A 12698-nucleotide genomic window follows, 5' to 3' on the forward strand; every position below is an offset into this window, starting at 1 on the left:
CGTCTACACCTCTCAGTATCCTCCCATTTATTGTGTACTCCCTTGCCTTGTTTGCCCTCCCCAAATGCATTACCTCACACTTCTCTGGATTGAATTCCATTTGCCACTTTTCTGCCCATCTGACCAGTCCATTGATATCTTCCTGCAGGCTATAGCTTTCCTCCTCACTATCAACCACACGGTCAATTTTTGTATCGTCTGCAAACTTCTTGATTATGCCTCCTACATTCAAGTCCAAATCTTTAATATATACCACAAAAAGCAAGGGACCTGGTACTGAGCCCTCCGGAACCCTACTGGAAACACCCGTCGACCATTACCTTTTGCTTCCTGCCACTGAGCCTATTTTGGATCCAACTTGCCACTTTCCCTTGGATCCCATGGACTTATACTTTTTTGACCAGTCTGCCATGTGGGACCTTGTCAAAATGAATACTTTGTGTCTGTCTTCACAAAAGCAGGGGAACGATGCAGAGATTATAGTTAAGGAGGAGGAATGTGAAATTTTTGATGGGATAAACAGAGGAAGTATTAAGAGGTTTAGCATCTTTGAAACTAGACATATTGCCAGGCCCGGATGAAATGTATCCCAGGCTGTTAGGAGAAGCAAGGGAGCAAATAGCGGAGGCTCTGACCATCATTTTCCAATCCTCCCTGGATACAGGTGTGGTGCCGGAGGATTGGAGGACTGCTAACGTTGTACCATTGTTTAAAAAGGGAGAAAAAGATAGACGGAGTAATTACAGGCCAGTCAGCCTAACCTCGGTGGTGGGCAAATTATTGGAATCAATTCTGAGGGACAGCATAAATCGTCATTTAGAAAGGCACGGGTTAATCAAGGACAGTCAGCATGGATTTGTGAAGGGAAGGTCATGTCTGACTAAGTCGATTGAATTTTTTGAGGAGGTAACAAGGAGAGTCAATGAGGGTAATGCGTTTGATGTAATCTACATGGATTTTAGCAAGGCTTTTGACAAGGTTCCACATGGCAGACTAGTCAAAAAAGTAAAAGCCCATGGGATTCAAGGGAGAGTGGCAAGTTGGATCCAAAATTGGCTCAGTGGCAGGAAGCAAAGGGTAATGGATGACAGGTGTTTTTGCGACTGGAAGTCTGTTTCCAGTGGGGTTCCGCAGGGCTCAGTACTAGGTCCCTTGCTTTTTGTGGTATATATTAATGATTTGGATTCGAATGTAGTGGGCTTGATCAAGAAGTTTGCAGATGATACAAAAATTGGCCATGTGGTTGATAGTGAGGGGGAAAGCTGTAGACTGCAGGAAGATATCAATGGACTGGTCAGGTGGGCAGAAAAGTGGCAAATGGAATTCAATCCAGAGAAGTGTGAGGTAATGCATTTGGGGAGGGCAAACAAGGCAAGAGAATACACAATAAATGGGAGGATCAAAGGGACCTTGGAGTGCATGTCCTGAAGGTAGATAAGGTGGCTAAAAAGGCATATGGGGTACGTTCCTTTGTTAGCTGAGGCATAGAATATAAGAGCAGGGAGGTTATGCTAGCAGTGTATAAAACATTTGTTAGGCCACAGTTTGAGAACTGCGTACAGCTCTAGTCGCCACATTACAGGAAAGATGTGATTGCATTGGAGAGGGGACAGAGGAGATTTACTAGGATGTTGCAGGGCTGGAGAATTTTAGCTGTGAGAAAAGATTGGATAGGCTGGGGTTGTTTTCTTTGGAACAGAGGAGGCTGAGGTGTGATTTAATTGAGGTGTATAAAATTATGAGGGGCCTAGATAGAGTGCATAGGGAGGACCTATTTCCCTTAGCAGAGGGGGTCAGTGACCAGGGGGCATAGATTTGAAGTAATTGGCAGAGGATTAAAGGGGAGCTGAGGAGAAATTTTTTCACCGAGCGTGGTGGGGGTCTGGAACTCACTGCCTGAAAGGGTGGTAGAGGCAGAAACCCTCAACTCATTTAAAAAGTACTTGGATGTGCACTTGAAGTGCACAATAAATGGGAGGATACTGAGAGGTGTAGAGGATCAAAGGGACCTTGGAGTGCATGTCCTGAAGATAGATAACCTACAGGGCTACGGACCAAGTGCTGGAAAGTGGGATGAAGCTGGATGGCTCTTTTTCGGCTGGCACGGACACAATGGTCCAAATGGCCTCTTCCTGTGCCATAGCTTTCTATGATTCTAACAGAACTGCCCCGTCCAACTGATCTCTCCCCACCTATTCCCGATGCCCACATCCATGCAATTTTTTCCCTGTCCAGCTCATCTCTCCCCACCAACTCCCGACGCCCGCATCCTTGCAATCTTCTGGGAGAGGCCAAAAAAGGAGAGAGAAAAGCCTTTAGGAAAAATGTAATTCTGGGAAATTCCTCCTTGCCGACTCCTGTGGAGTAAAGTGCGTTCCAGTAGATCACAGTGACTGACAGCACTACCTGTCAAACCACCTACCTTGTGTAACTGGAGATGTCTTCCACCCACAAGGACTCACCTCGCTCCCTTTTGAATGCTTGCAACAAACCTGCACTTGCCGCCTACGCAGGCACCTTTTCCAGAGGTCGATAGCCCTCTGCGAAAAGAAGAATTCATGGCTCCTAGCCTAATCCTGTGCTTCCGTAGCTTGTACTGATGTCCACTAGTTCTCTCCTCTGCTTATTTTACTCAAATAATTCACCCACCTGGACATAATCGATTCCCTTCATAATTTTAAAGACTTAAATCATATTCCCTTAAAGTCAATCTTTTCCCAGGTTAAAAAAAATCCCAACTCCCTTTCCTGAAAACAATCATCTGCCGTTTCTTCTACCTCTTTTCAATGTCCCCCACCATGCAGGGGGATCAAAACTGGTCACCCTATTGTAGGTTCAACTGGTGAAGGGCTTGTATAAGTTAAAGATCATGCATTTAGTCTTGTCCTAGCTATGCATCCTGACACCCGATTCACTTTTGCAACAACTTCACGATGTTGGTCATAGATCTTCAACAACTCATGAACTATAACTCCCAGCTTTTTTTCCCCTCACAGCTGCCCTGAGTGTGCAACCTACATGGTATTTTCAGAAAAAATATAGGAAATAATAACAAAATAACTGACAAAAATATAACAGGAGTAATAAAAAACAGAGTGTGAGAAGTTAAAATGTATGAGAAAAACAGCATCAGGGCTAAAGGGCAGGGCAGGGTCTGTTGTCCAAATAAGAGTTCTATACATTAATACACATAGCATAAGGAATAAAACAAGTGAATTAGAAAAACAGTTTCAGTTTAAAAGTTACGACGTAGAGGCCGTTACTGAGACCTGGCTGCAAAATGGGCAGGTCTGGGAGATAAATATTCCAGATTATAAAGTCTTTAGAAAGGACAGGGAAATGGGAAAAGGAGGAGGAGTATTAATATTGATAAAGGACACTATTGCAGCATTAGTAAGGGTGAGCAGGCAGTAGAAACTCTCTGGGTAGAATTGAAGAATAGAAAAAGATGCAAGACTGGTGGGAGTTGCCTACAGACCTCCTGATAGCAGTGATAAAGAGCGGGATGCAAAACAAGGAGATCAGAGAAGCTTGTTGCACTAACAAGGTGGTTATAATGGGAGAGGTCAATTTTCACAGAGTATTTTCTAAATGGCAACAGAACAGCTCAAGTCCCAAAGGCAGTGAATTTCTTGAGTGTATTCGGGACAGTTTTCTGGAACAATATGTTCCCTGAACCAAGAGAACAGGCCATATTAGATTTAGTGATGAGTAATGAGCCAGAATTAGTCAATAATCTAACAGTAAGGGAACACCTCGCTAATATTGAGCATAATGTGATCAAATTCACTATTAGGTTTTGAGAGGGAGAAGGGAGAGTCAAAAACCAAGGTTTTAAATTTAGGTAAGACTGAATTTAAAGGGATGAGGCAGAATTTGACCACAGTAAACTGGGCAGAACTATTAACGGATAAAACTACAGATGAACAGGGGGAGGTGTTCAAAAAAGTATTTAGTAGAATACAAGACCTGTACATACTCCTAAAAGATAAGAGCTCAAGTAATCAAACAACCTTGGTCAACAAGGGAAGTGAGAGATAATATAAAACTAAAAGAATGGCTTATAGAAATGCAAGGAACATTAGAGATCCTGTGGACTGGGAGAGATATAAAGAACAGCAAAGTGATCCAAAGAGAGTAGTAAAAGCTGAAAAAAGGGAATATGAGGAAAAACTTGTGTGGGACATCAAGGACACCGCTAATATACAAGTGTATTAAGAGAATGAGAGTGGCTAAGAGTAATGCTAAAGACAGATGCAGATGATATTGTAATTGAAAATCAGGAAATTGCAGACTTAATAAATAAATAAAGATTTGTATTTATATAGCGCCTTTCACGACCTCTAGATGTCCCAAAGCGCTTTACAGCCAATGAAGTACTTTTGAAGTGTAGTTACTGTTGTAATGTAGGAAACACAGCAGCCAATTTGCACACAGCAAGATCCCACAAACAGCAACGTGATAATGACCAGATCATCTGTTTTTAGGTGTTGGTTGAGGGATAAATATTGGATAATGGGTATGTACTCAAATCGGCAGGATGTGACTAATGGTGTCCCCGGGGATCTGTACTGGGGCCTCAGCTTTTCACCGTATTTATAAATGACTTGGATGAAGGAATAGAGAGCCGTATATTCAAGTTTGCTGATGACATAAAGTTAGGTGGCACAGTGTAGATGGGAGCAGAAAGTTGCAAAGGGACATTGACAGATTAAGTGAGTGGGCAAAATTATGGCAGATGGAGTTCAGTGTGGGGAAGTGTGAGGTCATCCACTCTGGACCTAAGAAAGATAGATCAGAGTATTTTCTAAATGGCAAAAAGCTAGGAACTGTGGATGAGCAAAGAGCTTTCGGGATCTAACTACAGAAAGCACTAAAAGCTAGTAGACAGGTACAAAAAAAATTTAAAAGTTTAATGGAATGTAGGTCTTTATCTCAAGGGGGGCTGGAATACAAAGGGGTGGCTGGAGGTTATGTTCCAGCTGTACAGAGCTCTGGTCAGACCCCATCTGGAGTATTGCGTTCAGTTCTGGGCACCGCACCTCAGGAACGATATATTAGCCTTGTAGGGAGTGCAGCGCAGATTCACCACCAGGGCTAAAAGGGTTAAATTATGAGGACGGGTTTCTTAGACTTGTATAGAAGATTAAGGGGTGATGTAATTGAGGTGTTTAAGATGGTTAAAGGATTTGATAGGGTAGATAGAAACTATTTCCTTTGGTGGGGGAGTCCAGAACAAGGGGGCATAACCTTAAAATTAGAGCTAGGCCATTCAGGGGTGATGTCAGGAAGCACTTCTTCACACAAAGGGTAGTGGAAATCTGAGCGCTCTCCCCAAAAAAGCTGTTGAGGCTGGGGGTCAATTGAAAATTTCAAAACTGAGATTGATAGATTTTTATTATGTAAGGGTATTAAGGGTTACGAAACCAAGGCAGGTAGTTGGAGTGAAGATACAGATCTGCCACAATCTTATTGATTGAAGGAACAGGATCGAGGGGCTGAAAGGCCTGCACCTGATCATATGTATATACATGCTTGGAATTTGCCCATATCCAAATGTATCACACTTCATTTGTCTACAGTAAAAGACATCTGCCAAACATCCAGATCTGCCTGCATCCAAACTCTCATCTAGGCACTCGCATGAATCATCTGCAAATTTGTGTATTGTTTGCCTTTACCAATGCCGATGCATGCAGGGCTCCACTACTGACTGTGACCCAGGCAGAATCACTGCCATTAATAACTATCTTCTGTCTCCTTGAATTCAACCAATTCTTTATCCAGCCAAATATCTGCCCATCTTGATAAGCAGCCTTCAATATAGTACCTTATCAAAGGCTTTGTGAAACTGTGAATCATCCGCATTTTTTCCTGTTCCCAGTAGTTTGCTATAATCCTCATTCTTTAACGAGTGTAGCATCATGCTTTAACCCCTCCCCTGCCCCCCCTGTCGCCTTTGCTGCCGGGTTATTCTCAGTTAAAAACAGCAAAGCACTAATTCTTTGTAAAGAAGTAATAAAAGACATCAGATTTGGTCATTGCATGGGAGACGACATCTACCTCATTAATAAAAATATAGATGTGCAAAGAAAGACCAACAATCTTGCAGATACAACCAGAAAAGTTGGGTTATAAATCAGTGGTACAAAAACCCAATGTGAAAGTTGATGTTCACTCTGAAACACATCTGGACGGTCGTGACTGCAAACTGCACTTTTTCACTTATTTGGACATTGGCCCAGAATTTGCTGTAACCAGTCAACAAACGGTGCCCACCGTTCGTTAGACTTGCCCTTGCCCTTGCCTGTGCCCGTGCCCGTTTAATCTCCAGGATATTTTACACTGCAAGTTGCTGGAAGTGGGAGATGGAAACGGCTCGGCGCCCTCTGCAGGGCATCTGGGATCTGGGTGAACAGGGCAAGCAACTGGGTATCTACTTGACCAATCAGATTGAAGGATTTTGAAATGAACAGCTCAAGGACTGAGAGGGAAGTGTAAATTCGAGTGGGTGAATTCAATGTTAAATCAGGTACAGAAAGAGAAATAAAGAAAGGGAAAGAAAGATTGGATTAAGAGAGAGAGAAAAAAGAGACAGAAACAAAAAGTAACAAAAAATCTCCAACAACATTTAAACCTGAAGGAATGAGACTCCATCAAAAGCAAAATACCGCGGATGCTGGAAATCGGAAATCAAACAGAAAATGCTGGAGAAGCTCAGCAAGTGAGGCAGCATCTGTGGAGAAAGAAACAGAGTTAACGTTTCAGATCGAAGACCTTTCGTCAGAACTGGAAGAAGTTAAAAGGATGAAAAGAATGAGACTCCACACTTGTAATCGTTAATTTTCAGTGCCAGAGAGTTTGACTGGCAGTAATTAACACTTATCATGTCGTTAAAAGGGTACTTAGACTGGAATGGACAAGACTTCACTTTCTGTGGCGAGTTTAGTTCATATCTACTGCGGAAATACAGGAACTTCATGCGTTCATTGCATTTCAGTGGTGAGGCAGACAGCGAGACCCTGTTTATGTGAAGCTAATGGCGGAACGGTGCAACTCCGTCAGCAACGTTTGGATTTCTGCGTTGTGCGCTCACCGGAAGTTGCTATGCGATTTATGCATAAATAGCGGTGAGCACTGTTAGCCTCACTTATTTTGACAGCAAACTCTGGGCCAATGTGGTGGAAGAGGATGAGTACTACAATCAAATGTGATTGGAGAAAAAACAAAGATGAGAACTTTTAAGAGTGATGTCCTATATGTGGTAATCCAACAAAGCCATCCAAAAGTTGCTCAACAGCTTCCAGCGTCAATGCAGGAAGAGAAGGTGGACCTACATTGGTCATATTCTGAAAATGCGCGACGCAAGGATCCCTAAGGAAACGTGGAAACGGAAACCACGAGGGAAAAGAGGTAGGTAATCGACCAAGAGAAGTTCTACACAACACAATAACAACAGATGCGGCTGCAGTGCACTTGGAACTACGAGAGCTGGAGGGAGAAGCCCAAGACAGAATTGGATGAAGTCAGTTGGTTACTGCCTTATGCACCTCTATGGCACAGGAGGAATGATAATGATGATATTATACTCGCACGGTATTTGCGAAGGTGGGCAATGGTACGCTTAGAGGAAATTGGATTAACTTTGAGGGTGGGGCCCGTTTTGACTGCTGACCTCAAGGGACAGTCAGGTGAGTTTCTTATTTTGAAACGAACTTATTTGGGTTCTCAGTTGATGCACAGAACATGCAACTCAGTGAGGTTGTAGCAGTAGTGCCCCAGCCCCAGTGCAGCGATCGTAATTGCTGCTTTAATCTTTCACATGCCTTTTTTTTTGTGCAGCTCGGCTGTAGGATCGTTGGCCCACAGGTGGTTATATTCTGTCTTCAGCATCAACAGTGTGTACCTGAAGCTGTGCATTCTGTCTACAGTATGGTCATGGCTGATGTGGTGGTTTCATGCACCAGCTTGGATAAGCAAACCAGGGTAAGCATTTCAGTGCAGTGGTAACAACTGGGGCTTCAGGTAGTTTCTTCAGAGACTGTTATTAAGATTATTATTGTATAACGTACTGCGATTCAGTATTCTTCCAACACTCTTTATTCATGATCACAGCAACAGGACAGGTCCCACAGGTATACCTGCGCCTCTCGTGAACTGAAACTTATTGACCTCCTGCATGGAGTGAATATTTTAGTGCAGAAGTTCCCGAACTGGGGGCATATCCATCAGGGGGTGCAAGGAGGACGCCAGCCGTAACGCACCAGCTGGTAATGTCTGCAATACTTATTGTCTTTGATGGTGGCGCTGTAATACTCCCCTCAGGCTGATTCCCGACTCTGCTCTCTCTGAAACTCAGGCACCCCCTGCAAACAGTTCCAGCTTTACAGGTATTTTCAATACTCCTCGGTTTAAATGTGTTTTATGCAGTGTTAAAAAAAAAGTTGTTTGCCTTCTGGTCTGTACTCTGCAGCACCAATATCTTTTTTGAAGTGCTCATGAGTCCTGCTGCCATAGAGAAATAAATAAATAGGAAAAAAGCCTCTGGACTCATCTTTTAAGAGATCTTGGAAGCATTTTTGCCCTGCATTCTGCAGCTCTATGAACCATCTGTTTTCTTTTGACCCTGCATCAAAATGGAGCCCTCGGGTTCCCGCAATGTTTAGATAAGCAGCCCTCCTTTAAAAACTTGTCACTGCCTCAAAAAATACTTTATTGACAGAGCTCTGCACCTTTCTGGAAAGTTTGTTTACTTTCCCTGCTTGGATTTTGTGTTGCTGTTTGCTTGGCGTCATCTTAAATTGAGAAATAAATTAATTATAGTATCCACACTCATGGGTTCTCAATGTTCGTGCAAAAAAAAAAATTGAACTTCCATTTTACCTCCTCTAAAACAACCCAACGATTCATTACTCCTTGTTCCACCCCCAAACAACCCGACCATAGACCCATTCTAGTTCCATCTGCGGAGGATTGTTTTTGCTGCACCCGGCTTGCATCCCCAACTCGGAGGGAGGAGAGGCCTGCAGTTTTTCTTTTAGTGAAGTTGCTTGCACTGTCATAGTGGCCCATGAAATTCTTCAGACTTGCTCACACTTCCGTGTTGTTACTTCACTGGATGTGCGGTGGACTTTCCGCCAGTGAGGTCTAATGATATAATTGGACTTCATGTTAAAACCCAAAAGTGCATGGGAACAGAAATAAAACATCAAAAATGTCAAAACTGCTGACGTGTTCTGGGTTACCAGCAATATCTACACTAACATTAATTCAGGAATTTAGGCGAAACTTCTTTACCCAGAGAGTGGCTAGAATGTGGAACTCACTACTACAGTTGAGGCGAATAGCATAGATGCATTTAAGGGGAAGCTAAATAAACACGTGAGGGAGAAAGGAATAGAAGGATATGCTGATAGAGTTAGATGAAGTAATGAGGGAGGAGGCTTGTGTGGAGTATAAACTCTGGCGTGGACCTGTTGGGCCAAATGGCCTGTTTCTGTGCTGTACATTCTATGTAATTCTATGTAATTATGCACAATTACTGTTTCTTAGGAAGAGGGGGACATAAATCTCATAAGGGAGGCTGATAGGGTAGTTAGAGGAGTCTAGGACTAGGGGACCTGGCCTAAAAATTAGAGCCAGGACTTTCAGGAGTGAAGTTAGGAAACACTTCTAAATGCTGAGGGTGGTAGAAGTTTGGAACTCTCTCCTGCAAATGGCAGTTGATGCTAGCTCAATTGTTAATTTAAAAATCTGAGATTGATAGATTTTTGTTAACCAAAGGTAGTAAGGGATATGGAGCTAAGGTGGGTATATGGAGTTAGGTCACAGATCAGCCATGATCTCATTGAACGGCGGAACAGGCTCGAGGGTCTAATGGCCGACTCCCGTTCCTATGTTCAGCAAAAAAAGTTGGGAAACCTCTGGTTTAGTGGGTTACATAACTAACGGTTACTTTTTCTTGAGTTATACTCTGGAAAGATTAACTTACTTGTATGTAACTCAGGAAAAGTACTCTCCTGATTGCTTTGATTGTTAGCAAAACCCTAGTTCAGGCTATAATCAGATTTATTTCATGATATCATAGTATGTTACAGCACAGAAAGAGGCCATTCGGCCCATCGTGCCTGTGCCGGCTTTTTGAAAGAGGTGTCCAATTAGTCCCATTCTCCTGCTCTTTCCCCATAGCCCTGTAAATTTTTTTCCTTCAAGTATTTATCTAATTCTCTTTTGAAAGTTACCATTGAATCTGCTTCCACCACCCTTTCAGGCCGTGCATTCCAGATCATAACAACTTGCTGCATAAAAAAATGTTTTTTCAAGTCGCCTCTAGTTCTTTTGCCAATCACCTTAAATCTGTGTCCCATCTGCCTCTGGAAAGAGTTTCTCCTTTTATACATTAATATCGAAGCTAAGTACATTTGTAGGTGAAGAACATAAGACTAAATTAACAAAATTGTTTCAAAGTTCTTGGCGTCCTCTAACTCAGATTTGGATGACCATTAAATGGATGCTTAGCTCTATGGAATTCCCTCTTGCTGCTACGACTGAAGCTAAATTGTTGAAATGGGTGAACTAAAGATATGGCCAAGTCCCTGCTGTATTTCTCCCAGTGGAGAGGCCCCTGGATGCAGAACTCAGTCACGCCAGACCCTAGGACACAATAGTGAAAAATGTTCACATTTCGTGTTAATAAGCACAGATGCCCAGCATAGAATAATAGAATGTTACAGCACAGAAACAGGCCTTTCAGACGTTCAAGTCTGTGTTGGTGTTTTTCTCCACCTGAGCCACCCACTCTCCTGCTCCCCATGCCCGTTAATAATCCTCTTTTTCAAACAACTGTCTGGTTTCTTTCTAAAAGGATTTGTGATCCTTGCTTAAACAATGCTTTGTGGCAGAGACTTCCATATTCGAAGCACCCTCTGTGCAAAGAAACATATTTCTTACCTATCCTTCAATTTGGGATGCCTTGTTACCATCTCAACAACCAGTGGAAATAATCTATCACTGTCTATCTTATAACCTTTCATAATCTTGAAGACCTCTATCAGGTCATCCAGTTACTGTCTTAGCTCTTGTGAAACAACCTAAATTTGCAAGAGCATTTGCAATTCCCAGGCAGTGCTAATGCTGGCATGATATGCGTCCAGTCAACTTTTGTAAAATTGCGTACAATTCTGGACACCACACTTTAGGAAGAATGTAAAGGCTTTGGAGAGGGTACAGAGGAGGTTTACCAGGATGATACCAGGGATGAGGGACTTCAGTTATATGGAGAGATTGGAGAAGCTGGGATTGTTCTCCTTAGAGCAGAGAAGATTAAGGGGAATAGAGGTATTCAAAATAATGAGGTGTTTTGATAGAGCAAATAGGGAGAAACCGTTTCCTCCGGCAAAGGCTCGGTAACCAGAGGTCATAGATTTAAAATAACTGGCTAAAGAACTAGAGGGAAATGAGGAGAAATTTTTTCACGCAGAGGATTGTTAAGATCTGGAACGCACTACCTGAAAGGGCGGTGGAAGCAGATTCCATAAGAACTTTCAAAAGGCAATTGGACATGTACATGAAGAGGATTAATTTGCAGAGTTATGGGGAAAATGCTGGGGTGTGGGAATAAATTGGAGAGCTCTTTCAAAAAGCCGGCACAGGCACGATGGGCCGAATGGCCACCATCTGTGCTATAAGATTCTAAAACTGATTTTGATGGCATATATTAAAGATAATGACACTGCCTTTAAGCTCGTATTACATGACACATGTCTGATAGGAATTTACAAATCAAATTACTGTCAAAGGCTCTGTAATTTGGTTACCTGTAGATCAAAAGCTATACGGACATACAACGTTTCAAAGCCAGGAGAGAATTTCTGGTACAATTTAATTTTTAAACACCAGGAAGAAAAGCCCCCTGTCAACCATTTTAGTATAAATCAATGCCATTTCAATTAATTAATTGTGTGAAGTGTTTTCAGATGTTTCAGTGTGAGATGCTATATAAGTGAAAGTATTTTGTTACTTAAAATGACAACTAATGAAAAGCTATAGTTTATCATCCAATCTACATTAAGTAAAACTAATTTGTATTAGAGCATCTTTGTTGTTTTTAATCGAACTATCTACCTACTCAGCCACACCAATTATAAATTCATTATTAAACACACTGCTCACCAGCATAGGTAATAATCTGAACACAAGTCCGAAGTTTTGAAATAAAATTGACAAATTTAGAACGGCTGATGGCACTAGATTTTAATTATTGATTTCTTGAAGACTGAATGATTTGTATATTATCTCCTAAGGATGAAGTACATAAACAAGTACAGCTGATGGGTGGTAGGATCCTCCGCGACTTCAACATTTCAGTAACTCATCTAATAGCCGGAGAGGTTGGCAGCAAGAAGTATTTAGTGGCTGCCAGTCTGAAAAAACCCATTGTACGTCCATCCTGGGTTAAGGCATGCTGGGAGAAATCTCAACAGCGGTAAGTAGCCATGGCAATGGCAGGCAATGCTTCCTTTCAAGTTTTTAAAAATTGAGATGACAAATCCTGATATGTATGTGTCACATTTATTATAAAGTCAGAAAGTCCCAAAGTGCTGCCCCGCCAATTAAGTACTTTTGAAGTGTAATTATGGTTGTAATGTAGGCAAACACAAAATCCAATTTGAGCCCAGCAAGATCCTACATTTGGAAGG

The 12698-nt window shown here is 42.2% G+C and overlaps 1 protein-coding gene across 1 annotated transcript in view; it reads left to right on the forward strand.

Moving 5' to 3' along the window:
- Positions 1–12698, forward strand: part of topbp1 (DNA topoisomerase II binding protein 1) — a 162914-nt gene that overhangs the window by 8276 nt on the left and 141940 nt on the right. Inside the window, exons 4-5 of the mRNA XM_067999941.1 lie at positions 7843–7986; positions 12303–12484. Of these exons, the coding sequence (XP_067856042.1) occupies positions 7843–7986; positions 12303–12484 (326 nt within the window). The remainder of the gene's footprint in view (positions 1–7842; positions 7987–12302; positions 12485–12698) is intronic.

This window comes from Heptranchias perlo, chromosome 2 (assembly GCF_035084215.1).
Source record: "Heptranchias perlo isolate sHepPer1 chromosome 2, sHepPer1.hap1, whole genome shotgun sequence".
Lineage (NCBI taxonomy): Eukaryota > Metazoa > Chordata > Chondrichthyes > Hexanchiformes > Hexanchidae > Heptranchias > Heptranchias perlo.